Source organism: Delphinus delphis, chromosome 8, assembly GCF_949987515.2.
Source record: "Delphinus delphis chromosome 8, mDelDel1.2, whole genome shotgun sequence".
NCBI lineage: Eukaryota > Metazoa > Chordata > Mammalia > Artiodactyla > Delphinidae > Delphinus > Delphinus delphis.
Window position 1 is genome coordinate 110,172,310 of NC_082690.1, and position 26,977 is coordinate 110,199,286.

The 26,977-nt window shown below is 54.2% G+C and overlaps 1 protein-coding gene across 9 annotated transcripts; it reads right to left on the reverse strand.

The window, feature by feature from the left end:
* On the reverse strand, positions 1-24,582 carry LOC138414157 (uncharacterized). Of its 9 annotated transcripts, none has more exons than XR_011246582.1 (12): positions 24,403-24,582; positions 11,194-11,323; positions 10,716-10,896; positions 9,042-9,219; positions 8,629-8,736; positions 7,727-7,854; positions 5,388-5,561; positions 5,153-5,219; positions 4,756-4,839; positions 3,377-3,445; positions 860-969; positions 1-448 (listed from the first exon to the last, which is right to left on the reverse strand). XR_011246582.1 is itself a non-coding variant. In XM_069540980.1 (12 exons), the coding sequence occupies exons 6-12, from the start codon at positions 7,728-7,730 to the stop codon at positions 2,600-2,602; spliced, it is 555 nt and encodes a 184-aa protein (XP_069397081.1). In that variant the 5' UTR covers positions 7,731-7,854; positions 8,629-8,736; positions 9,042-9,219; positions 10,716-10,896; positions 11,194-11,323; positions 24,403-24,582; the 3' UTR covers positions 1,250-2,599. The 9 variants fall into 9 exon arrangements, 4 of the variants coding, with proteins under 4 accessions (XP_069397083.1, XP_069397081.1, XP_069397082.1 ...); XM_069540980.1 differs by lacking the exons at positions 1-448; positions 860-969 and adding exons at positions 1,250-2,690; positions 2,797-2,862; XR_011246586.1 differs by lacking the exon at positions 4,756-4,839 and having other exon boundaries at positions 5,149-5,219.
* Positions 24,583-26,977: the final 2,395 nt, after the last annotated feature.

Consider the following 26,977-nt stretch of genomic DNA (forward strand, 5'->3'; position numbering starts at 1 on the left):
TTCCGCAACCAGGGATCAAACCCTGGCGCTCGGCAGTGAAGGTGCCGAGTCCTAACCATTGGACCGCCAGGGAGTTCCCAAGAATCCAGTTTTTTTTGTTTGTTTTTTTTTTGCGGTACGCGGGCCTCTCACTGTTGTGGCCTCTCCCGTTGCGGAGCACAGGCTCCGGACGCGCAGGCTCAGCGGCCATGGCTCACGGGCCCAGCCGCTCCGGGGCATGTGGGACCTTCCCGGACCAGGGCACGAACCCGCGTCCCCTGCATCGGCAGGCGGACTCTCAACCACTGCGCCACCAGGGAAGCCCAAGAGTCCCTGCTTTTAAAATGCATACTGAGAACCTAGGGACGCGGTGAGGCCAGACATCTTGGGTTCTCTGTAAAACACCTGTGCTGGTCAAGTGTGTGGTGAACGCAGGACAGAGGACAGGACAGTGTCGCTAGTGTTGGACCTGGGTGATGGAATTTGGGGGTTCGTCACACTTTTAAAAAATAAATGATGGAAATTGTCTAAAAGAGCAGAAATATATAACTAAAAACATCAAGATGGGGCGTCATTTTGACCCCGCCGACCCGCATTCGTTCCATTCGTTCCCCTGGGCTCGGGTCCAGCCTGGTCTCTGGTGCCTGGAGCCCCTCACCTCCCGCGGGGCCCTCTGGGGCCTGTTGAGCCAGTCCAGACCGGTCCCCACTCTCCCCGCGCGCCCCCCGCCCCGTGCCCCACACCGCCGCCCTCGTTCCTCACGTGCCCACTCGCGCCCCCTCGAGGCTCAGGCGGCACCGCCAGGCCGGGGGCCGGGCACCCGCCATCCCAGCTTCAGACCCAGGCCCACGCCTCCCCCCGCGGGGCCCCGGGGACCCACTTGATGCCGTAGCGCTCCCGGAACATGATGCGGTTTCGGAAGGCGCGGTTCCCACCCAGGTCGATCTGCTTTAGGTGCTGGGAGTACAGCCGGGCCTGCGGTTTCGGGCTCTGTGGGCGGGGCCAAGGGGCGGGGCAGGCGTCAGGCGGAGCCCGGACCCACGACCACCACCGCCGGACAGAGGGCACGCTGCGAGGAGGCTGGCGGGAGCTGAGCTGTTTCTGCAGAAGCCTCACTGTGCGCATTTCTGAAGCCAGGGCGGGTCACGAGTGACGCCCACGTCCAAGGTCCAGACCCCCGCCCTTTAGGGAGGCACCGTCCAGGCCAGCTGGACCCCTCCTCCGCCCGCTGCATGCGGCCTCCCAGGATGACAGCGCCCCAGGGAGGCGGCTCCCAGGTGCGTGGGGAGGCGGAGAGGGCGGTTGGGCCTCTGTTCCTCGACCCCCGCCGGAGTCCCACCGCCAACAGGCGGGGACACGAGGGGTGAGGCGGGGCGAGGCGGGGCAAGGCGAGGACAGTAAGGGCGGCTCACTGCCTTGTTTCCCAAGAGTGAATCTGGCACCAGCCCGACTCAGGGTCCCCGGGGACGGGGACGGGAGGGCTGCTGGGGGCTCGGGCTCCCAACAGCCAGACGCTAAAACAGCCCATGAGGAATGCAGAGCCCCGCGGCCCTGACACCCCCCCTTCTCAGACCCCTGGTTAAGAAGGCGAAAAACATATCCTTGGGGCTCCCCTTAGGCCTAACAGACATGCATGTTTCCCGTTTCAGAACTCTTTATGTTCATACGGAGGGACATTCTTGATCTCTGTATGTATCTGCCCTGTTTCCGGGGGCCCTTTGGAGCTTCCGGACTGAGCGTGACGCTGGCTGTGGTCCCACAGTTAGTGGGTGTCCGCCACATTCTTAGCCTCGTAGGTTACCCGTCCTTGGGTTGCTTGTGGAAGCATGACCACTGTCACATTTCCCCTACTGGTCTTACTTGGTCTGGGTACACAGAGCGCCCTCCCCGGGCAATGTGACCTGGGGGTACCCTCGGTGGAGAGGGGGTGCTGGGCGGTGGGAACAGGCCAGGTGTAGGGACCTCTCTGGGGCGATGGGAAAAGACCTGCTTCTTGTCCGGATTCAGTCCTTCTGTTCAGCTGAATGCAGGCCTGTCGTTCATCTGGTTTGGCTTTGCTCTCTCCTTTCATGGCTTCTGTGGGTGTCTCCTTGCTCTTTTCCCCCTGGTTTCTATCCCTTGCTGTGTGACTCTGTCCCCCCAACTGTCTAGGAGGGCTTAGTTTGATTCCAGGTGGCATGTGTCCGTATCTGGACACAGTGTCTGCACTAGGCCAAGTGGGATGGGCAGCAGGGGGGTGGGTGGGGCCTTCCAGGCAGGTGGGCCTCGGGGCCTGCAAGCCTGGGAGGTGCCAGGAAAGTGCTGGGGATGGGCAAGGGGTCCCTGAGGCCCAGCCCCCCAAGCTCCTGATGTCCTGGCCTGTTGGTGCGGCCCCCGCACAGGTGGAGGGGCCATACCTGGTCGTCCCTTTAAAAAAAAAAAAAAACTTATTTATTTATTTTTGGCTGCATTGGGTCTTCGTTGCTGCGTGCAGGCTTTCTCTAGCTGTGGCGAGCGGGGTCTACTCTTCGTTGTGGTGCGCGGGTCCTTGTTGCAGTGGCTTCTCTTGTGGAGCACGGGCTGTAGGCGCACGGGCTTTAGTAGTTGTGGCATGCAGGCTCAGTAGTTGTGGCTCGCGGCTCTAGAGTGCAGGTTCAGTGGCTGTGGCGCACGCGCTTAGTTGCTCCACAGCATGTGGGATCTTCCTGGACCAGGGCTTGAACCCGTGTCCCCTGCATTGGCAGGCGGATTCTTAACCACTGCACCACCAGGGTAGCCCTGGTATTTCCCTTTGTTCTCCACCTTCACCTTCTCCATGTCCAACAGCAGAGACCATACCTGACCTTGCACCTGTGGGGGGATTCCTTTGTAGACCCGCCGGCGCATCTCCGGGAGAGAAGCCAGCTGTGAGACAGGTGCAGGGGATGCCAAGGAGGAGAGAGAGCGAGAGGCGTCTGGAGGATGCTCCGGAGGGGCTGGGTCTGCCGCAAGTAAGAGCGGGCCGTGGCCCCGCTGCTCCCTTCCTGCGGGGTCCCCGGCTGGGCTGGCTGCGGCCCTGGCATCGGACTCTCCCCGGGCCTTGTGGGGCACCCAGCCCAGCACCCTTCAGGGTCAGGATGCTCAGCTTGCTACCTTCTCGCCACCCTGGTATTTACTCCAATCCCTCAGCATCTTCACCCACTTGTCAGCTCGCCCGATCTCCTGGGCTTTTTGCTGGAAAATGGGAAATGGTGGTGCTGGCCCAGCTGCCAGCTTCCTAGGGTGGCCCTGATGGGCGTGACCTCAAAAGGGCCAGGAAAGGCGCAGACCCCTCAGCCCGAGGACCCCTTGACGGCTCTGGGGTCAGGGCGGCAGGGAACCGAAGCTGCACCCACGACGTCCTCCCCCCTCCCGCCGGTGCAGCATGGATGGCTCTTACCCTCGCTGAGTGGGTGCTGCAGCCGCTGATGCTGAGGCCCTGGGTGCTGAGGCTACGCAGCTCCCCTGACTGGAAGGCAAGAGAAGCAGAGCGTGAGGACCCGCACCCGGCCGGGTGCCCAGAAGGCCCCACCTGCCCCCATCAACCCCCAGGTGTCAGCCCAGGAGACTGCGGAGGGGAGGGCTGACCCCAGGAGGGTGCTGGCTCAGGGATGGGCTGCGTCCCACAGCAGCCCCAGGAGGTGCCCCACCTCCTGCCGATGCTGGTCACCCGCTCTGCTCCATGCCCTCCCGGCCCCTGCCCTGCTGGAGCGCAGGGGCCCCCGCTCAGGGCTCTCAGGTGAGTTGCTCCCCAGGGCCTCACCCTGCTCCAGAGTGGATGCCTCTGTCCAGGTGAGTCACTCTCCAGGGCCTCACCCTGCTCCAGAGTGGACGCCACCGTCCAGGTGAGTCGCTCCCCAGGGCCTCACCCTGCTCCAGAGTGGACGCCTCCGTCCAGGAGCCCAGCACCCTTAGCCCTGCTGCAGACCAGCTCCGTCCAGGTACATGCACGTCTTCTCCTCTCTCCCCCACCGTGGCCCGGCCCGGCCTTCTACCCCGAGTCTCCTCCCAGCCCCAGACCGAGGGGTCAGGTCGTCTTCAGCTGCAAACTCCGCCTGCGTCTGTCTCCTTCCCGTGAGCTTCTGAGGCCGGTCCTGCCTGCTCCCCCTGCCCGTCCCTCCAGCGCCTGAGGCCACACCTCTCACTGTCCTCCGGGCCAGAGCCTCGGAGACCTGTGGGCCAGGCGCGCCTCACCCTGTGGCCACGCTCTGCAGAGTCTGCTAACCAGGCTGAGCCTCCCTCTGACCTCGGAGGCAGAGGCCAGGGCCAGGCATGGAGGCCACGCGGCTGAGGCCCAGGCCTGGACCAGCGCCCAGCCCTGCCCCCGCCGCCTCCCCGAGTCCTCTCAGCTCCAGCCCAGTGCAGACCCTGACCCGCCGTGGCCACCAGGGGTCGAGGCCCTGAGCTGGGGCGATGGGTCCCGCCTCCAGAGAGGTCTTTCTGCAAAAGGAAACCTGCCCCGAGATGGGAAGGAGGGGCATCCTGATGCCTCATGGCAGAAAACGTAGCCTGTCGGCAACTTTGTACAGCGAGCGGTCAGCATCTTCCCCGGGTTCCACTGGAGCCCCTGCCTGGCCCTGAAACCCACAGAGGCCAGAGGTGTGGCCAAAGGAGGGGCAGGACACCTCCCCTGCCCTGCGTCCCAGGAGCACAGCACGAGACCCACCTGCCCGAGTGGGAGCTGCTCGTACCTGGCTAGGATCCTGCCTGGGCCACCTGGTCCCACTGGCTGTGACCACCACCCAGGCCATACCCGCCCCTCCGGGTGAGGATACCCACCTGGGTTCCGCCTTCTCAGCCTTGGCCGGGATCCCCGCCTGGAACATAACTGTTCCTGCTGCTGTGGCTCCCACTGGGCCGCACCTGCGCATACCTGGCAATGGGCCCCACCTGGGCCTCACCCGCCCCTCCTTGGCTCTGATCCCACCAGGGACATATCTGCTTCTGCTGGCTGTGCTTCCCCACCTGTGCTTCCCCACCTGGGCCTCACCTGCTGCTGGTGACTACGATCCTTACCGGGGCTGTACCTGCTCCGACTGGTGACGATACCCACTTGGGCCTCACCTGATCTACCTGCTCTGATCCCCGCCAGGCCTCACCTGCCTGTCCTTGGCTCTGATACCTGCCTGGGCTGCACCTGCTCTTCGTGTTCACCGTCTGCCGGTGTCTCACCTACTTGTGTTTGGCTGTTATTTCTGCTCGTTCCAGGGCCAGCAGGGTCTCCGGCTTCTCCATGTGCGACGCTGCAAGACAAAAATATCCAAATATCCCAGTGTGCTAAAGAGCTTCAGAGAGCCAGCAAGTTGAAGTTGGCTCCTTGTCGGCAGCTCCCCCGTCTGTCTGATGAGGGGAGAAAACCACGCCGCCGGGGTGGCGGGTCATGGCTCGCACCCACACCTCGTAACACTTACTTCCGCTTCCAGACTCCCCTCCGAGCCGCCTGGGAAACCCTGTCACAGTGAGGTGATGAGGGGCAAGCAGGGGGCCAGGAGGCCCAGGCGAAGTGCTGAGCTGCGCAGTGAGCTGCGATCCCGGCCTTGGGCGCTGAGCAAAGGAGAGGGTGGCTGCCGGCTGCAGAGGGGCTCCTGCGGGAATCACAGTTTGCTCGAGCACCAGAAGCACGAGCAACACGGGACTTCCCTGGCGGTCCAGCGGTTAGGACTCTGTGCTTCTACTGCAGGGGCACGGGTTCCATCCCTGGTCGGGGAACTAAGATCTCACATGCTGCATAGCATGGCCACACACACAACAAATAAACAAGTAAAAAAGCACGAGCAACAGAAAAAAATTGATAAACTGGACTTTATCAACACGAAAAACTTCTGTGCTTCAAATGACACCATCAAGAAAGTGAAAAGACACACAATGAATAAAAAGATTTGTGAATCACCTATCTGATAAGGGGCCTAGTATACAGAATATATAAAAACTCCGAACTCAATCAAAAGAAGTAGACCAATTAGAAAATGGACAGAGGACATAGATAGACCTTTCTCCGAAGTCTACCCAGCTTCAGAGACAAGGCCACGGGACACACCACTCCTCACCCACGGAATGGCTATCACCAGTAACACAAGGATGCAGAGAAATTAGAACCGTCCTGTATTGCGGACAGGAAATACTGATCCGGGCTACAACATGGATGGAGATGATGCTCAGTGAAAGAAATTGGATACAAGAGACCACAGTGATCCCATTGATCTGAAACGTCCAGCATCGTCAGATCCGTAGAGACAGAAACTCGACCAGTGGTCTCCAGGGCTGGGGGAGGGGCTGGGGGGTTCTCTGCTGACGGATACGAGACTTTGTTACGAGGTGGTGAAATGTGGACACAGTGGTGACGGTTGCACAACTTTGTAAATACTCTGAAAACCACTGATCGGTGTATTTTAAACAGCTAAATTTAGTGATGTGTGAATTGAAGAAAAAGAGCTCTCTGAGCCCGATTCCCCACAGTCTCAGCCCCAGGAGACCCTGAAGGTGGCAGGGGCGCTCCTGGTCAAGGGCGGCCCTGGGCTCCTGCCCACTAGGCTCCTCCCAGGACCGGGCGCCCACCCAGGATGGCCCCACTCGGGAAGCAGAGCAGGGACTGGGGACCGGGGGTCTCTAGGACGAGATGCTCACACCTACTCCAGCTGACTGAACTCAAAGCTGGTGCTGGCTGGTGAATCAGCTCAGACGACACCGCAGCTGATCAGGAGGGTGTGGCTTGGGGACAGGAGGACATGTTTGACCTCAGGCAGCCTCTGTGCTGCTGAGACCGTCTCTAGGTCCACAATTCTGAACAAGGCGATGGGGGAAGGGCCTCACGGTCCCCATTCACGCAGAGGGACCCACTCGTTCCTGGACACTTGCAGAAGGCCCAGCCCATCGGGAACACGGCTGGGATGTCTTGGGCCAGTGACACGTCAAGAGGACTTGGGACAGGGCACTGCTCAGGATGAGGCCCTGTGTCCCAGCCCGGCCCACAGCCCGAACACAAACGTCCTCACCTGGCAGTGCCCCTGATCTGGGGCACGATGGACAGGGTACTTCGAGGACGCAGGGCACAAGCACAGGGCTTGGAGAGGGCGCCGGGCTGTGGGGCTTCCGAAGCTCTGAGCACCTCCCCGCACCCTGCCCTGCTCCGCTCGCCTCCCCTCCATCCACACGCCTCCCCTCCCCTCCCTCGCACCCCTAGCCTTCACCCTTCACCTCCTCCTGCACCCTCCCCTCCTGCCCGCTTCTTGCATCCCTTCTCCATCCTTCCTCCTCCTCTGTCCCCACTGGCCACTCGCCTCCACCCTTCCTTCCGCATTCTCCCCATTTCCCGACACCCAGACCTACTCCTCAGCCACTCAGCCACTCTCCCCTACTGCTCCTGTGTCCCACCGCCCTCCATCTTTCCTGTCCTTCCCCCTCTTCCTGTCTTACCTCCTCCTCCCTCCGTCACCCTGCATGCACCTCCCCACTGGCTCCGTCTTCTATCTGTCTCCCCCTGCTCTTCCTCCCGCATCCTCTCTACCCCCTCCTGCTGTCCTTCCTCCTCCTCTGGGCCAGGTGTCTAAGCTCTGACCTCGGGCTCCTCACGTGGACACGGGCACCTCTGGCAGCAGCCCTCCCCCCACGGAGGCAGAAGGGGCTGCAGGGGCCTGGCCCAGGGTCAGTGGGGTGGGGTCCGAGTCAGCTTGGCTGGAGCCAGAGAGGACGGAGGCCCCCACCCATGGGCCTCTGTCCCCACTGTGGCCACAAGAGACGAGGTGATGCTTACCCATCTGACCTCTTGCTGCTGGGAGATGTGCCTCCTCGATGGAAATGCACCCAGGGAAGGGGCAGGAGAGATGGAGCTGGGCAGGTGAGGGTCAGAGAAGGTCAGGGACCCCGGGGGCCTCCAAACACCTACGGACACGAAGAAGAGTGGGTGCCAGGCAGCGGGTGGAACTGTGGGGTCACTGCCATTCCAACCCACAATGGGCCTCGCGTCATTGGTCAGGGTTGGCACTGAGCCCTTTCCCTCCAAGGGGTCTTGCCTTTGGAGGAGGGTCTTGTCACCAGGCAGGGGAATGTGACCAGGGTCAGGTGGATTCGGGCAGGTGCTGGCTTCTGGCACATGGACCCTCAGGACCAGCCCGTCCCCAATGCCTGAGCACATTCCCCCATCCCTCACCCTGCTGGCTACCAGTGCCAGGTGGCTACTTATGCCCACCCTAAGCCTTCGCAGTCTGAGTTAAATCCCTATAGCCTTTTCCACCCAGGCCTCAGCCAGCTTCTTTGAGGTTCTCTGGGTCTGACGGCCACATCAGAGGCTCACCTGGGTACAACCTTTATAGGTACCTGCACCCTAAACAAATACAGACGCTCTGGACTGGCCTGGAGCCCCTGGCTCACCCCCTGCTCTTCCTCCCACATCCTCTCTACCCCCTCCTGCTGTCCTTCCTCCTCCTCTGGGCCAGGTGTCTAAGCTCTGACCTTGGGCTCCTCACATGGACACGGGCACCTCTGGCAGCAGCCCTCCCCCCACAGACCGATTACGTGGCTGGATGCGCCCGGCCCATGGTCAATCCTGGGAGGTCAGCGTCGTCTTGGCCGCATCCCAGGAAGGATGGAACCGCCCATCTGGTGACCTCTACCCCCAACGTGGCCACAAGGGACGAGGGTGCAGGTGATGCTCACCTTTCCGGCCTCTCAACTGCTGGAGCGGCGCCTGGTCTCTACAGATGGACTGCGGTCGGGTCGGGCGAGGGTCAGAGCAGGTCAGAGACCACGAGGGCTCCCAACTGCCTACGGACACGAAGCACAGTGGGTGCCGGGCAGCAGGCAGAACTGCGGTGTCGCTGCCCGGGTCAGAGGTCAGGATCAGAACCGAGCCCTTTACCTCAAAGGTCTCTTGCCTTTGGGGGAGGGTCCTGTCACCATGCAGGTCTCAGCCGGGAGGCCTGGCCCTCTCCCGCCATCCCTTGGCCCATCCTCATGGAGTCCAGCCAAGCCGCCTCCAGATGGTCCTGTATCACAGTTATCCACTCCCCCTCCCACAGCATCACTGAGTGTCTTTTTCATTTACCAGTCTTCAAAGTCTTCATGATTACCTTCGAGGTGTGTCTGCTGTTAATGGCTGTGAATGTGCATTTCGTGGGTCCATCAGGATGTTATTGAAGTCCCGCACTGACGGGCACTCATGCTTTTCAGATCTGACAAATGCAGCCGGAGGGCTCCAAGCTCATGCTCTTCCCACCTGGAAACGAGGCTGTCTGTCCCCTCCGTGCTCTTTGAGAAAATATTTGCAAATGAAGCAACTGACAAAGGATTAATCTCCAAAATTTACAAGCAGCTCATGCAGCTCAATAACAAAAAAACAAACAACCCAATCTAAAAGTGAGCAGAAGATCTAAACAGACATTTCTCCAAAGAACATATACAGATTGCCAACAAACACATGAAAGAATGCGCGACATCATTAATCATTAGAGACATGCAAATCAAAACTACAGTGAGGTATCATCTCACACCGGTCAGAATGGCCATCATCAAAAAATCTACAAACAATAAATGCTGGAGAGAGTGTGGAGAAAAGGGAACACTCTTGCACTGCTGCTGGGAATGGGAATTGGTACAGCCACTATGGAGAACAGTATGGAGGTTCCTTAAAAAACTACAAATAGAACTAACATACGACCCAGCAATCCCACTACTGGGCATATACCCTGAGAAAACCATAATTCAAAAAGAGTCATGTACCAAAATGTTCACTGCAGCTCTATTTACAATAGCCAGGAGATGGAAACAACCTAAGTGTCCATCATCAGATGAACGGATAAAGAAGATGTGACACATATATACAATGGAATATTAGCCATAAAAAGAAACGAAATTGAGCTATTTATAATGAGGTGGATAGACCTAGAGTCTGTCATACAGAGTGAAGTAAATCAGAAAGAGAAAGACAAATACCGTATGCTAACACATATATATGGAATTTAAGAAAAAAAATGTCACGAAGAACCTAGGGGTAAGACAGGAATAAAGACACAGACCTACTAGAGAATGGACTTGAGGATATGGGGAGGGGAAGGGTAAGCTGTGACAAAGCGAGAGAGTGGCATGGACATATATACACTACCAAACGTAAGGTAGATAGCTAGTGGGAAGCAGCCGCTTAGCACAGGGAGATCAGCTCGGTGCTTTGTGACCACCTGGAGGGGTGGGATAGGGAGGGTGGGAGGGAGGGAGACGCAAGAGGGAAGAGATATGGGGACATATGTATATGTGTAACTGATCCACTTTGTTATAAAGCAGAAACTAGCACACCATTGTAAAGCAATTATACCCCAATAAAGATGTAAAAACAAACAACAACAACAACAAAAAACCCATACATTTGGAAACATCTCTAAATAGTTCATGGGTCTAAGAAGAAATCATAATGGAAATTAGAAATACTTAGACGTGACAATACCAACAGGCACAGGAAGGCAGCTGAAGTGTGTTTCAGGAGAAATGCAGAGTCTTTACGTGTTTTAATGGAGTCACAGGAGACGCCGGAAATCCGTGAGCCGCTCATGGACTCGGGAGGCTGGACGCAGAGCAGGGCAGAGCCTCGGGGTGGAGGGAAGAGGATGAAGGAGGACACAGGAGGGCCCGGGGCTGGTCCTTCCAAAGGCCTGGAGCCCACGAGCTTATCCACCGGCAAGCACTCAGCTTGGGGACCCACGGTGCGGGGACAGCCCCCGAGAGCACGGAAAGGAGGCTGCGCGTCTCCTCACCTGAGCTGCAGGGCCTGGAGGGCCGAGGCGAGAGCTGTGCCCGGGCGTCCGGGGACGCAGCCCATCTGGAGCTCCTCGCCGCCGCGGGGCGGCCTGTCCTCACAGTTGGTTTCCGCTGAGCTCATCACAAGCTGCGTGGACGTCTGCGTGTGATGCCACCAGGTGGCTGGACACTGGGGTTCTGGAGAGAGTGCGGGGGGCTGGATTTCAGGGAGGCTTTGCAAGGAGGATATTTTTAAACTACAAGAGAGGACCCCAAGGGCCAGGCGGCCGCGGGGGGGTGCGGCCGGGGTCAGGGCTGCTGAGGAGGGGTGTTGGCGAGGAGAGGGGTGGGGGGGACGAGGGTGCAAGCCGGGGAAGGTCCAGAGGTGCAGAGGCTCCCTTCCGCCTGCTCGGTCCCTCCCAGAGGTGCCAGCATGGGCAGGAGGCCCAAGCTCCCACGTGGCAATTTCCCCGCCCAGCTTCCTGAGTCTGCTACCTGCCGGGGTCACAGCTACAGCCAGGACAGCAGGTCCCGAGGAGATGCCTGCTGCTTCTCAACCCCTAAAACCGAGTCTAAGAGAAGCGAAGATCTCCGTGACCATCCATCCCTTCAGAGTTTCTGGTACCTGGGAAGTCCAAAGTGCCAATTAAACCAAAGGAACTCCGTCCTAGACCCCAGAGCTCTGAGGTGAGTGCGTCGCCCTGCCAGGCACCGTGTGCCACCTATCGTGGCCCTGGCGAGAGTCCAGGAACCTGGTGCCTCAAGTGTGTGAGACCCAACGAGGACAGCCCAGGCCCCAGGCACTCTCACCCCGCGTCCAGAGGCTCGGCTGCGGCTGTACGAGTACCCCCCAGGTCACACTCTAAAGAAGACTCCCTCTGCCGCCACGCCTCCTGTCTCCGTCCGTCTGTCTCTCTCCATCTGTCTCTGTCTCTCTCCGTCTATCTTGAACTCCGCCAGCTGCTGGACTGAGCCCAGGTCACTCGCTCTGGCCGTCAAGCCCTCATTACCTGGTCCCATGGTGCCACATCCAATTTCACTGTCCGTTCCCATCCGTGGAGCTAGCTGCATCGTTGTCACTGCCGGTAAGGACCCGCCCTGTGTCGTAAATGACGCTCGATGCCATGTCTGAGTCATGTGAGGTGGGCCTCAGCTCACCTCCCAGCCGATGCCCCGGGGGCCTGACTGGACGCGGGAGCCTTTCCCCTGGGGCTGCAGTGGGACCAGGAGTTTGCTTTCTCTGCTCCCTCCAGGGCAGCCCTATGAGTTCTAGCTGCTTCCATAAGGCAAGGAAAAGCAGACCGATTGGGAAGGAAGAAATAAAGCTCCCTCTTTGCATAGGACATGGCTGACTGTAGGAAACCTCAGCGTGTCAACAAAAGCACGTGTAGAAGGACAGAGTGGGCTCAGCAAACCCACACATGCGTCAGCAGGCGCCTCCGTGCTCATAATGATCAGTCATCGCGTGGAAACCAAATGAAGACACCACCCCGGCTATAGTGACGCCCTGGAAAATAAGACACTTAGGACTGAACGTAACAAAATGTGGACAGAACTGCATGCTGAAAACTACAGAATGCTGATAAAAGAAATCAAAAGCCCAAATAAACAGAGAGACAGCATGTTCGTGGATTGGGCGACAACGTGGTAACCGTGCCAGCTCTCCCAACTTGTGTTCCGCCAAAGACCCTGCTGAGCGGATGAAAATATTTGCAAGCACATAACCCAACGAAGGGTTAGTTCCAGAACACAGAGAGCGCTCCGGAGACTCAACAGTAAAGCAGATATTCCAGTTAGGGAGCGGGCAAAAGACACAGCTGGACACCTCCCTGAAGACGGGCACAGCTGGCGAAGAAGCTCGAGGAAAGACGCCCATGTCAGTCATCAGCCGTGAGGGAAGGCAGCTCGGAGCCACACGAGATGCCCTCCACAGCCATCAGACTGGCTAAGGTAAAACAGGGACCGCGGCCCGGGGACAGGAACCTGCAAGCCCCACCCCAGCCCCGGAGCAGCCTGGCGGCTTCTCACTGGTTGAACACGACCCAGCGTCCATCCCAGGGAAATGAGAGCACAACGATTACAGCAGCCTGGCTCCCAACAGCCCCTGAGTGGGTACGAGGTGCACACGTGGTCCAGCCCCGTCACCGCCCTGTCGTCGGCAGCAGGGGGGCGACAGCCGCAACACAGCAGCGACTCGAACCAGCCCCGGCATATGCGTTCAGCACCCCTGTCCCCTCCTTGCCCTGGAGGCTCCGCTTTGTGGACAGGATGCCCGCGGCGCTCCGCGGAGGCACGGGCTCCGGGAGCTCCCCTGTGGGGCTGTGCTCTCACAGGCCTGTCTGGGGGCAGAGGAGCCCCGTCCTGCCTGCGCGTGACGCGCTCTCCAGCGTCCGTCCTCTTCTCTTTATAACTTTTCTCTACAGATTTCAACTTCCCACTGGTTGACACAGAATTTTGGAGACAAGTACTAATACAGTCTGAGGAATAAAAGACTTCATTCTAGACCACGTTCCCGACCGAGTTCTAGACCTCTTGAAACCACGTCTTGGCAAACAGCTGCCCAAGTGTCCTGTTTTGGAGGTAATCGCGGGCACACGGACTCCTAGTCCTTCAGTGCTGGCCACCGGCCAGACTCACTGGCCACATGGTCATGTCCTCAAACAGCGAAATAGGAGGAAAAAGACTGTCTCTCCTCCCAGGTTCTGTGTTTATAAAACCCAGCGTCCACAGCAGATATCCAACACTGACGCCTGCAGTTCTGAGGCAGAAGTAAGTCAGGCTGAGCCAGGCGCTCAAGACAAGTTTTCTATTTATAGCCTCCTGGAGAAGAGCAATGTCTCCAAAGTGAGCCGTTAGGGAAACGCGGGCTGGGAGGTCCTGAATGGCCGCAAAAGAGTGGCCCCCGAGCGGCCCTCCGTCCTGAGGTCTGGGAGCAGAGCCTCGGGCCCTCCGTCCTGAGGTCCGGGAGCAGAGCAGCCCCCAGCAGCCTGCCCAGGACGGGACGTCCGCTTCCGGGCACGGCGAGGCCGCCGCGTGCAGGACCGGCGCCCGGGGACACAAGGAGCTTTTCTCAAGTGCTCCACTGGCTCTGTTGGCCACTCTGCTCTCCAGGCGGCCTCCAGACCTCTCCTTGTGCTGCTGGTGGCCGTCCCCGCGCCCCGTCCACAGGGGGCCCTGTGCTGCCTCTCGTGGACCCTCAGCCACGTGGCGCCTTCCTGTGGGCTCCCCCTGCCACCCCGCGCCCGGGACACCATGACACCCTAAGTGTCCCTCATTCCGCTACATTTATTAACCACCTGCTATTATGTGTCCAGACCCACTGACTATGGAAACAGAGGGGGTTTTAGTCTAAAAGACCCTGTTCCTCTTAAAGGTCTCAGGGCATTTGGGCAGAACCAAGGCCCTTGTGGTTGGAGCAGACCCCACCTGGCAGGCCCCGGAGGGCACCACGGCCTGAGGTCTGACCACCTAGGAGGAGTGGGCAGGCCCCCTGGGCTCCCGATGCCCCCCCATCCCCACCCCCACCTGCACCCGCAATGTCCTCGAGCCAGGGGCCGCCATGCCTCAGTGCCCACTGAGACCTGGGCGCCCCTGACCAGCACCTGCCCGGTTCTTGTCTTCCCCATCAGTTCCCGTTACAAGTGCCCACCCATACATGTGCATTTGCAGATACGCCCAAGTGTGATCTTTCCTGTGGTTTTAAAACCACGGCCTTGGGACTTCCCTGGCGGTCCAGTGGTTAAGACTCTGAGCTCTCGCCGCCGAGGGCCTGGGTTTGATCCCTGGTCAGGGAACTAAGATCCCACAAGCCGCACGAGGCGCAGCCAAAAAAAACCAAACCACAAAAAACCCCACGGCCTCTGCCTTTCCATTCTGTGGCTCCACACGGTGGCTTCTCCCACCTCTGCAGCAGGACCCCCTCCAAGAAAGCCCGTGAGGTGGTGTCTTATTTCTCCTGACCCACCGCCTGCATCTGCGTAGGATTCCCCTCGAGCCCGCTGCGCTTGGCCTGTGCGCACACTGGTTGCCGCTGGTTCATTACACGGCTCTTTACTACACACGGCTCTGCCCCCTCCTCACCCGGGCAGCTTCCCTGGTTCCCAGAGCGTAGAGCTCGGGGTCAGCCTCACGCGGTTCCGGGGCCATGCTAGTGGATGTCCAGTACACTCTCTGCACGGCCATCCCTGTGGCCCCGCGTTTCTGCCACCGCAGGCACAGCTAAACCCTTCTCCCTGCACCCTCAGCATGGATGCTCCTTTCTGTGGGATGGCCCAATTCCCCGGAGAGAAAGTTCTAGGTCAAAGATCATATATCATTTCAATTTTGCCAGATGCTGTCAGACTGCTTTCCAAACAACTATCCCTCTTGACAGTGCTACTAACATTAGGATACATATTTTTGCCTTTGATGGAGTTTGCTTTTCATGTCAAATCTATCAACTCCTTACCTAACTCCATGCTAGTAAGATTTTCTCCTATGTTTTAATCTAAACATTTTATATTTTTAGATTTTATGTTTAGACCTATGACCCATTTAAAGTTAATCTTTGCATAAGTTATACGGTTTAGATCAAAATTCTTTTCTTTTTTCACATCAATATCCAGTTGCTCCCACACTATTTATTGAAAAGACGATTCTTTCTCTGCTGAACTGCCTTTGTACCCTTGTCAAAATCAGTTCGCCAAAGGAGTGAGGGCCTATTTCTGGGCTCTAATCTGCTCTGTCCATCTGTGTGTCTATCCTTCACCCATACCACACTGTCTTCATTACTGCAACTTCAGAGTGAGTTTTTAGGTTGGGTAATGTGATTCTCACACTTTATTCTTCTTTTTCAAACTTGTTTAAGCTATTCTCGTTTTTTCCATCTGTACATGTAAATTTTAGAATCAGCTTGTCTCTGTCTACAAAAAGTCTTGCTGGAATTGTGGTTGGAATTGTAATTAATCTGTAGATCAGTTTAAGGAGAACTGATATCTTTACTATGTTGAGTCTTTCCATTCATGAACATAGTATGCCTCTCCATTTATTTGTCTTAAAATTCTTCCTTCATATGTATAACTGAATCACTGTGCTGTACACCTGAAACTAACACAATATTGTAAATCAACTATACTTCAATTTTTAACATTAAAAAAAATAATTCTAAAAAGCTAAAAAAAAATTCTTCCTTCAGGATTTTGTAGTTTTCAACATACAGATCCAGTGCATGTTTTCTGGAGATTTATACCTAGTATTTGATTTTTGGCGCTACTGTAAATGTTATTTTAAAATTTTCTGGTTTCTAATTATGATCTTTCTGTTGCGATCCTGCATGCTAAGACCTTACCAAACTTGTGAATTAGTTCTACAAGTTTTTCTTTCAGAGTCCTTGGAATTTTCTACACAGATAATCAGATCGTCAGTGAATAAAGACAGTTTTATTTCTTCCCTTCCAATCTCTGTATTTTTATCTCCTTTTCACTGGGGTCGCTAAGACTTCCAGTATGATGTTGAATAAGGATGGTAAGAGTAGATTTCTTTGTTTTGTTCCTAATTTCAGGGGGAATATGTCCAGTTTTTGCCATTCCATGTGATGTAAGCTGTAGGTTTTTGTAGATGACCCTTATTTGGTTGAGGACGTTCCCCTCTGTTCCATTTTACTGAGAGTTTTTATCATGAATGGGTGTTGGATTTTGTCAAATGCTTTTTTCACATCAATTGACATGGCGTGTGATCTTTTTCTTTAGACCATTAACATGATGAATTGTAATGACAGATTTCAACTAAAGAAGCAATTTTGCATTCCCAGGATAAATCCCAGTTAGTTGTGATGCATTATTCTTTATATATATTACAGGATTTGATTTGATTATATTTTGTTGAAGATTTTTGCAGTTGGCTTATGAGGGCTATTATCTGTAATTTTCTTTTTCTTTTTGGCATTCTTAGGTGTGGGGCTCAGGATAATGCTGCTCTCAAAATGTGAGTTCAGACATATTCCCTCCTGTTCTGTTTTTCTGGAAGAGACTGCATAGTATTATTGTTATTTCTTCTTTAAATATTTGGTAGAATTTGCCATTGAAACCATCTGGGCCTGGAGATTTCTTTTTCAGTAAGTGTAACTACAAATTCATTTTTTTTATGGTCACAGGACTGTGATATCGTGATTTATAATAAATATATATTTTGGTCTTCATCCCAAACCCCTTAGAATTTCCTAAGGGCAACGGGAGCATCTTTTGTTACAATATTTGGTCTTCTGGCCTCAGTCCCTGAAATCCCTCAGAGCCACGAAGTGAAATGGGTGTCTTGTTATTCATAACAAGTCTCTTTCCACCACTACTGGGTTTATGGTAAGAGGTGACTATTGGAAATCCCCTAAGGATGGGGATATTTTTGCCAGGGGAACCGACCATAATTAGAGGGTTGGAGCCTTCATGAAAACCCAAAAGGAGTGTGTTCAGAGAGCTGCCAGGTTGGTGAACCAGAAAGCTTCCACGGGCCAGGCCCTAAACTCCGCAGGGACAGAAACTCCTGTATTGGGAACCCTTCCAACCCTTCCAAACCTCGCCTTATATACATATCTCTCCATCTGGCTGTTCATTCATATCCTTTAATATCCCTTATAATAAACCCGCGATCTAGTAAGTAAACTGGATTCCTGAATTCTGTGAGCCGCTCTAGCAAGTGAATCCAACCAGAGGAGGGGGTCGTGGGAACCTCCGATCTGTAGTCAGTTCGTCAGAAGCACAGGTGAACCTGGATTGGCGGCTGAAGTGGTGTCAGTCTTGTGGGACTGAGCCCTTAACCTGTGGAAGCTGGTGCTATCTCCAGGCTGACAGAGTCAGAATTCAGTTAAACTTGTGGGACACCTGGTCTGTGAGAACCAAGTCTTTGGTGGCGTGAAAAACACACACACCCTAAGGACTACCCCAGCTATCCAGTTTATCTTGAGTGAGTTTTTTCAGTTTGTAGTTTTGGAAGAATTGGTGCATTTCATCTAAGTTGTCAAATTTGTGTGTGTGTGAGTTGTCTGTGGTGTTTCCTTCCTATCCTTTTCATGTCTTTGAGGCTTGTAGTGATAGCCTCTCTTTCCTGATATTGGTAAAATATGTCCTTTCTTTTATTCTTGTCTGTATTGTTAGAGATTTATCAATATTTTGGTATTTTCAAAGAACCAGCTTTTGGTTTTACTGATTTTTCTCTGCTATTGTCAATTTTGTTGATATATATGCTTATTTTATTATTTCTTTCCTTCTGCTTGCTTTGGGTTTATTTTTATTTTTTGGTCGTCATTGTAGTTTCTTAAGGTGGATGCTTAGTTAATTCATTTGAGACCAATCTTCTTTTGTTATGTAGGCTTTTAGTGCTATAAATTTCCCTGTAAACACTGCCTTATCTGCAGCCCATAAATTTTTACATTTTATTTAGTTCAAAATACATTCTAATTTCCCCTGAGACTTCCTCTTTGACCTATGAACTATTTAGAAGTGAACAGGTTAATTTCTAAGTGTTTGGAGAATTTCATGGTATCTTTCTGTTAGCAATTTCTAGCTTAATACAATTATGTCATACTACGTGTATGTTTTCAATTCTTTTTTTTTTTTTTTTTTTTTGCGGTACGCGGGCCTCTCACTGTTGCGGCCTTTCCCGCTGCGGAGCACAGGCTCCGGACGCGCAGGCTCAGCGGCCATGGCTCACGGGCCCCGCCGCTCCGTGGCATGTGGGATCTTCCCGGACCGGGGCACGAACCCGTGTCCCCTGCATCGGCAGGTGGACTCTCAACCACGATTTAACACTTTTTTATATCATTGGTATTTATAACGTGTTATTGGTTATGCCCATGCATTTTTGAATCATTGTAAATTTGGGAAGTGCTCTGTCAAGTTTCTTCCATGTACGAGGAGCTCCCACTTTCCTGTGAAGTGACGAGTCTTTGAAGATCTTCAAGGATCTGTGGACAAGGCGCTCTGAGCCATCAAGGCCGTCAAGGCCCTCGTGGTGCCACGGCCTCACTCCTCCTCGTGATCAGATCTGGGAGGAAACCACAACTCTTCTCTTCATTCTCCTGTCTCCGTTAATTGAATCACCTGACAATTCAAGAGCCTGTCCGTGACTTCTACTTGACACGGTCTCTTCCTCTTAATGAACGGTGTGATCTCAACATTCTTCTGTTGTATTTCGTGCCTCAATGTCTGAATAATTTCTGTTGATTTCAATGCTCATCTCCAGCACTTTTGTTTCATATTTCAGTATTTAAAATTTCCCCCAGTTCTTTAACAAGTAAATTTAAGGTGGGGGACTTCCCTGGCTGGTCCAGTGGTTAAGACTCCGTGCTTCCAGTGCAGGGGGTGCGGGTTCGATCCTGGGTCGGGGAACTAATATCCCACATGCCACATGGCACAGCCAAAACATAAATAAATAAATAAATAAATAAATAAATTTAAGGTGGCAAAAGTCAATGTCCTTCATATTTGTGCAAATCAGGAAGATAGAATTTTTTACTGATATTGAAATATCGCAAAACATCTGTCCAAATGCAGTTAAGATGGCATATTCCTAACTCAGCTCTTCCACAGCCAGATGCCAGGTGATGCCCGCAGCTGCCTGTGCTCCATGCCACAGGGGGCGCATAATAGGGAGATACTGGAGTGGGAAGAGGCTGATTGAGTTAAAATGCTTTGTTCTGACAAATCTTACAACACATGTTGAAGAAACCCACTGCTAGGGCCCCTCCTGACGCCTGGAGGGGCTCAGGTGAGTGAGGGGTGCCAGGCTCCGCACTAAGTTGGCACCTCCCCCAGACCCCGGCCCTCGGCAGCTGACCTGACCCCCTAAGGAGCTTTCCTTTACCTGGTTGACCATGAAGGTGGGGATCTGTCCAGGGTCGGCCCTGGGCCTCCTCCCCATGGCTTTAAACACCCACCAGGTTGCCATGGCCTCCCTCCACTCAGGCATCTCAAAGCTGTCAATAAATCCCCGGGTGTCTCATGGGCACCCCCAAATCCACATCACCGAAATAACTCCTCCCACTGCAAGGTGGTCTTTCCTCAGCCCACCCCCGCATAAGCTGCCCTACTGTGTGCTCAGCTACTGAGGCTGACGCCGGAGTGACCCCTCCTCCCATGCCAACAGCCAGCCTGTCACCACGCTCGTCAACTATGCCTTCAGAGCACCGTGACTCCTGCCCTTCTCTTCCCACTGGACACCCTGGCCTGACCACCTCCACAATTACCCCTGATGGGTCTCCTGCTCTCGGGATAGAACCTAAGCCCTGCTCCAGGGGCCATGAGGCCATCCACACAACTTGCCGGAACTAAGGGGGCTCCCAGGTGCTGGGGGCTCTGAGGGGAGGGGGGACTGTGGGGGCTGGGGGGGCTCCGGGGGAACAGGTGTGCGCCTCGAAGTCCGTGTTGGGGGAATGCAGGAGAGGGAGTCTTGCTCCACTCGGCTACTCCTCCTTTCTGCCTCGGGCCGTGGGCCTGTGGTGGAGCTTCCATGGCCATCCTACAGCTGCCCCAGCCCTGAGCTACGACGGCAGCATAGATGGTGTCCACCTCTGACCTAGATGAGGATGCTAAACGCCCCTCTGGGTAAGCCTCTGTGCAGTGGGCATTCTGTGATGTCAGCCGCAGTTCAGGATCTGGCCGGTGTGAAGGCAGAACATGAGCCTCAGAGAGCACTGCTCTCCATTCTGCCAACGCTGCCGCACCACTAATTCCCTTGTGCTCAGACGGCCAGTCAATTTAGCCAATTCCTCCTCTTCCCCCAGATGGGCTCCCTTGCCCCGCCCCCCCATCACGTGCGGTCATTCTGGACACTTCCTGCGCCTCCACCTCCGGCCCCTCCCACAGCGCCCCTTCCAGGGAGCCCCAGCCACCCCACACCTGGCTCCGCCTCCCTCCCCTCCTCCTTCCCACCCAATGCCAATTTGGGGGGCTGCCCTGATCCCCCACGTGGCCCCCTAACTGACCTTCATCACGGCCATGCTGCACCTGGAGCCCAGAGTGGTCTCTGTGCCACTGAATAAGTGGGCAAGTGGTATCTCAGAGCATATCTCATTTCAGTTAAAAAAGTAAGTCAATGTAATATTTCTCACACATTGGTGTCATTAACAGCTCCAGTAAATCCTTGTGTCTCTTTTCTAGTCTTCTCCCCAAGAGGGCAGGGTATCTCAGCCTGCATACCTGGTGTCTATGCTGAGTTGCTAACTCTAAATCAGGAACTCCTACATGCAAAGATAATGTGGTCATATCTATTCTCGGGAATATTTCTGTGCTTCCCAAGGGCTTGGAGTATAAACCCAAGTACAGGTTGCATTTCATACTCTTGAAAAGAGGGAGGTGGCCCCATTTCCTGGGATGGTGGAATAGAGGGTTCAGGTCAACCCTCTGCTGAGAAGTAAAGAGCTGGGAACAGTATCAAGACAAAACCCATACACCTCTTAGAACTCCTACCAAGACAGTGAGGAATTGTGGGGCTAAGACCCAGAAGAGGGCTCAGTCTGAGAGACGAGTCACCAGGAGTGTCTGTTGATTTGGAGACAGCAGCTGTGAGGCTGAAAAGCTGATCAAAACTTGCTACAGAGCCCAGGGGCTGTGGTAAGAAGGGTGGCCAGTGAACCCTTCAGGTTCGGGTTGGACCCTGGAAGAGCTATACACTAGAGCCAGAGTGAGCAGGAAAGAGATACGCCCCTGTAAGAAGCAAAGCTCAGCTTCAAGCGATCCCAACCCGTCAGGATGAAGGTGACCTGACGATTGCCTGTGCTCCTAGCCTGGCAGTCTGCTCCAACAGAAGATAATATCATCAGTGTGTCATCCAATCATCAAGTTCTTTATGATTTCTTAAATATAAAATGTGCAACACTCAATCAAAAGTAACCAGGCATTATCAGGAAATAAGATGTGATGAAGAAGAACAGGCAATAGAAACAGACCCAACAGAGGTGCAGATAATGGAGCTATTAGATAAGGACTTTAAAAGAAATACACTTGGACTTCCCTCGTGGTGCAGTGGTTAAGAATCCTCCTGACAATGCAGGGGACAAGGGTTCGAGCCCTGGTCCGGGAAGATTCCACATGCCGCGGAGCAACTAAGCCCATGCACCAAAGCTACTGAGCCTGCGAGCCACAACTACTGATGCTGCATGCCACAACTACTGAAGCTTGTGTGCCTAGAGCCTGTGCTCCGCAATGAGAAGCTACCTCAATGAAGAGTAGCCCTCGCTCGCCGCAACTAGAGAAAAGCCCGCACACAGCAACAAAGACCCAACACAGCCAAAAATAAATAAATAAATTTATTATTAAAAAAAAAAAAAGAAATACATTTAATGTACTCAAGGAGCAAAAGGCAAGATTAACAGATGTGGGGAGGGGGAGACCTGGAAACAAAAACAAACAAATGAAAATTCTAAAAGAAATAAATAGAATAACTAAATTTAAGGACTCAATGGATAGTTTTGATAGCAGATCTAAAGATAAAGAGAGAATCGGTGAACCAGAAGGCAGGTCAAAAGAAATTATGTAGACCGAAACAGAGTCAAAGGATATAAAATCTAATAAAAAGCATAAGAGACATGTGGGTACAGTGGAAAGATCAAGCATATTTATTATTTATTTATTTATTTAAATAAATAAATTGGGTTGGGTCCTCGTTGCTGCGCGCGGGCTTTCTGTAGTTGCGGCAAGCGGAGGGCTACTCTTCATTGCAGTGCGTGGGCTTCTCATCGTGGTGGCTTCTCTTGTTGTGGAGCATGGGCTCTAGGCGCATGGGCTTCAGTAGTTGTGACATATGGGCTCAGTAGTTGTGGCTCGCAGGCTCAGTAGTTGTGGCACACGGGCTTAGTCGCTCTGTGGCATGTGGGATCTTCCTGGACCAGGGCTTGAACCCGTGTCCCCTGCATTGGCAGGCGGATTCTTAACCACTGAGCCACCAGGGAAGCCCTCAAGCGTATTTTTAATTGATTCTAGATGAAGAGCAGAGAGTGAGGCATCCAAAATAACTGAAGAAATAAGAGCTGAGACTTTCCTGAAACTGATGAAAGATATCAAGCTACAGATTCTAGAAGCACAGTGAGGAACAAAAAGGATAAATACAGGGAAAAACACATCCAGGCACAGTATAGTAAACCTGCTGACTGAGAATAAAGAGGAAAGCTTTAAAGTACCCAGGAAGACATGTCATCTTCAAAGGAGTGACAATAAGAGTGACAGAAAGTATGGAAACCAGAAGACAATGGAATAACATCCTCAGAATGCTAACAGAAATAAATGCCAACCTATACATCTATACCCAGTGAAAATGTCCCTGAAAAATAAAGAATGCACAGAAAAATTTTCAGAGAAACAAAACCTGGCAGAATCCAGTTTCCTGGTTTCACCAGGAAACCCATACCAAATGAAATACTAGAAGGTGTTCTCCATGGAGAAAAAAAAAAAAAAGTGACCCCAGATAGAAGTTTGAAAATGCTAGGATTGAAGAGGGACCGAGTTTGATCCCTGGTTGGAGCACTAACATCCCGCAGCCATGCAGGAAAGAGAGAAAGGAAGGAAGGAAGGAAGGAAGAAAAGGACTCAACCAGGTGAATCAGGTAAGTTCAAAAATAACAAGAATGACATAACTTCCAGTGAATCCCAAAGGGCCCCCCACTGTGGCCAGCACATGTATGGTGGTAAACTGCACCCTCAACTTTGGGGGGTGTCTCAAAATTGACAAATACGGGTGAGAAAATGAGGGGAAAGCCACTTCCAGACCTTCCTTCCCCTCCTCAGGTGTTTTACTCAGCTTTCAATTTTATGTCCTTTGGCTGGGCACCACTTGTTTCATTCAGTCTGTGGACACCTGGCCACACCCCTCACCAGCTCCAGTCCCCGCAGGTAACCCTCTCTGGCCTGGTGCAGATAATGGAGCTATTAGACAAGGACTTTAAAAGAAATACACTTGGACTTCCCTGGTGGCGCAGTCCTTCCCCTCTCGAGTTTCCTTCCATCAGGGATTTCTGTCTGCTCTACTCACTGTTGAATCCTCAGCAGCTACAACACAGCCAGGCACACAGGAGTTACTAAATATTTACGAAGAAATGCATTTAGGTGAGGCACGAATTGTTAACATTCATTGACAGTGTTAGATGAATGAAACATCACCTATAGATTACAAACGTTGCCTTAATTAACAGAGTTGCCACTTTCTTCCGAAACCAACTGTCTGTGTCTGTGTCTGACTCTCCAGCTCTAGTTGTCGGTGCTCGCAGAATCCCGACACTCAGACTTTGCTCCAAGTCAGAGAACCGACCCGCTGCACGCCACGTTAATGTCACGGCCCGGGCCCTGCTAGGCCTCATCCTCACCGGGTCCGACTTTCGAGGCCCACCTACGGCACGCGCGGGTCCGCCCATCAGTTTCAGCCGGGCTGGAGGCGGTGAGGGCACCTTGGGGACCACCGCAGGCCCCGCCCCACCCGCAGGCCCGCCCCTGTCCGCAGGTCCGCCCCTGTCCGCCCGCCCACAGGCCCCGCCCCTAGAGGCCCCGCCCACCTCCTGCTACCGCGCCGCAGCGAGGCCCCGCCCCACCGCTGGTCCTGACACCGCCCCCCCGGTCGGAAGTAGGCCGTCTCCCTCCCGGTCAACAGGCCAGGGACAGTTCGTTGTCGTGTCTAGGTCAGTCACTCCCTAGGTCCATCATCGGGTGGGCCAAACAGACGGCCGACCAGTCCGGGGTCAGTCCTTACCGGCGCCGGTCTTGGTCGGGCCGCGCGTGGACGCACGCCGGGCGCCACTGAGGCCACGCAGCCCGGGGAGACGCGCGCTCGCCAGCGTGGGGCGAGCGGTCCCCTGGGCGGGGGGTCAGCCCCACTCCTTGGGCCTGTGGGGCGGGTCCTGTCGGGGGCGGGTCCAGTGAGGCGGGTCCGCGCGGGCCGAGGCCGCGGCACCGCCCAGGGAACGTCGGCGCGCTCCGATGACGTCAGGGCGTCCGAGTTCGCCTCTGCGTGTGCGCGCTGCCGCCGGCCGTCCTCCCGGGGCACTCTAGGACCTCCGGCGCGGGGCGCTGGTTCTGCGCCTGCGTGGCCTGCGTCCTGGTGGTCCGCTCTTTGGCGCCGAGCAATCTACACCAGCAAGGGCTGGCTCAGCCAGACTTTCCTTCTCAAATTGAGTAACCCCCGACCTTATTCCCCAAAAGAACCGATCCCCAGGAAGGAAAGACAGCCCTGGCAGAGAGCACTCGACCGGGTGGCGCCCATAGGGTGCTGGGCCTTGGGATGGCCATGTGTCCGCCCTGCAGTTCTGTCCCGTTAGGTCACCCGAGTGACCCGGGGGAGCTGGGTGGGCAGCTCCTGTGGGAAAGAGGACATAAGTGGGACAGCACCTCGAGGGCCGCGAGTTCGGGTTGTCACAAGGTCTGGCTGAGACAGTCTAAATGTCAGCTTGTGGAGATTGGTTGAGTAGATTGAATACACTCGAACGGTGACACACAGCGTGCCCACTAAAGGTTAGCTTCCATACATATCTATTCACGTACGTGTATATTCGTGTATACGTATCTATTCTTAGATGAGAAATATAGCAGCTCCCTAATGCATTAGTTTCTTACTGCTACTGTAGTGAGTTGCTACAGACTAGATATTTTACAATTCTGGAGGTCAGAAGTCAGAAATGGGCCTTAGGGGGTTAAAAATCAACGTATCCACAGAATGGTTCCTTCCAGAGGCTCCAGGGGAGAATCTAGTTCTTGGCCTTTTCTAGCTTCTAGAGGCTGATTGTCTCCATCTTCAAAGCGCAGCCACTCCAACCTCTGCTTCCATTGTCACTTCCTCTCTGATTTTGACCCTTTTGCCTCTCTTTTAAGGACCCTCAGGATTACATTGGGCCTATCCAAGTAATCAAGGACAGTACCCCCATCTCAAGATTCTTAACTTTGTCATATCTGCAGAGACCCCTTTGCCATCTATGGTAACTATTGACAGGTTTGGGGATTAGGACGTGGTCATCTTTGGGGGCCATTATTCTGCCTACTATTGCTTATATTTCATTTTTATTTTTAAAACTGTGTATTGTGTGTACAGGAGGAGCAGGGGCAGATACACAGATGTCAGATCATTTGTCTCTGGAAGATGGGCATTCTTGGGCCTTTTTTTTTTAATCTCTTCTGGTTTTTCTACAAAAAGCACATACTGCTCCTGTGATAAAAATCATGTTAAAGTTGGTTGGCATGCCAGTGCACCCAGAGGCCTCTTTCTGCCCCCTCCCCTCTCCCTGCTGCATCCTCACCCACCCCAGCCTGCAGGAGTTTCTGCCAGAAACCCAGCACCACGCTCATCCTCCTGCATCAGGGTGGGGGAGAGCTGCGCACTGTCTTCACTGGACAACTTGTCAACTTGCACTTGCTCTGCGGGAGCTCATGGTGTCGGGCGGGGGTGGGTGTCTGTGCCTTGGGGGCCCAAACCTGCGAAGCCACTGGTCTCTCCAGGACCCCTGGCCCCACGTTGGTGGCCCTGACCCCTTACAAACTACACAAGCAAGGACTGGCCCCGCCGGATATTCTCCCCAAGTTGAGTAACCCTTCCTTTATTCCCACAACGAACCAGCCCCCAGGCAACTGGTCAGCTCCCTGAGGTTCCTTTGTTAAATTTAGAGATCTTGGTTGGTTTCAATAACTGACCATCTGGGCCACATGTGCTTTTCTCTTCTGCTGCTGTAAATTCCAGCTCTGATTTTTTTTGTTTTTTTTGTTTTTTTTTTTTGCTGTACGCGGGACTCTCACTGTTGTGGCCTCTCCTGTTGCGGAGCACAGGCTCCGGACGTGCAGGCTCAGCGGCCATGGCTCACGGGCCCAGCTGTTCTGCGGTGTGTGGGATCTTCCCGGACCGGGGCATGAACCCGTGTCCCCTGCATCGGCAGGCGGACTCCCAACCACTGCACCACCAGGGAAGCCCCAGCTCTGATGTTTTAAGTTTACCAATAGTGAGCCTGCGAAACCCTAGGCCGCCAACCTTGACTCCAGTTAAAGCAGAACCCTAGCCGCCTGCCCCCAACCCCCCGCCCCCTCCCCACCTCGCTCTGTGGCCCCAGGTATGCCATGTGCATTCCAACACATGTGAGTAATAAACCTTTTTTTTTTTCCCAAAGCTTCCTAATGGTCTTTGTTGAAGGCTGCCTTGCAATCACAAGGGCAAGTCCAGCCACGACACTGGTTATGGCTAGGCCAAGAGGGGCGCAAAACAGGTGTGTATGAAGCCTTTAACCATCTTCCTACTGGTAGACATTTAGATTGTTTCCAGGTTTGGACAGTTGCAAAATGCTGCAAAA

Bases quoted from the DNA above. Each gene is read 5' to 3' on its own strand.
- LOC138414157 (XM_069540980.1), bottom strand. The intron at 4,840-5,152 runs GTAGGTGAGACA...AGGTATGCGCAG, and splicing joins GAAATAACAGCCAAACACAA to GTGCGGCCCAGTGGGAGCCA. The intron at 3,446-4,755 runs GTGGGTATCCTC...CTTGCCTTCCAG, and splicing joins GCTGAGAAGGCGGAACCCAG to TCAGGGGAGCTGCGTAGCCT.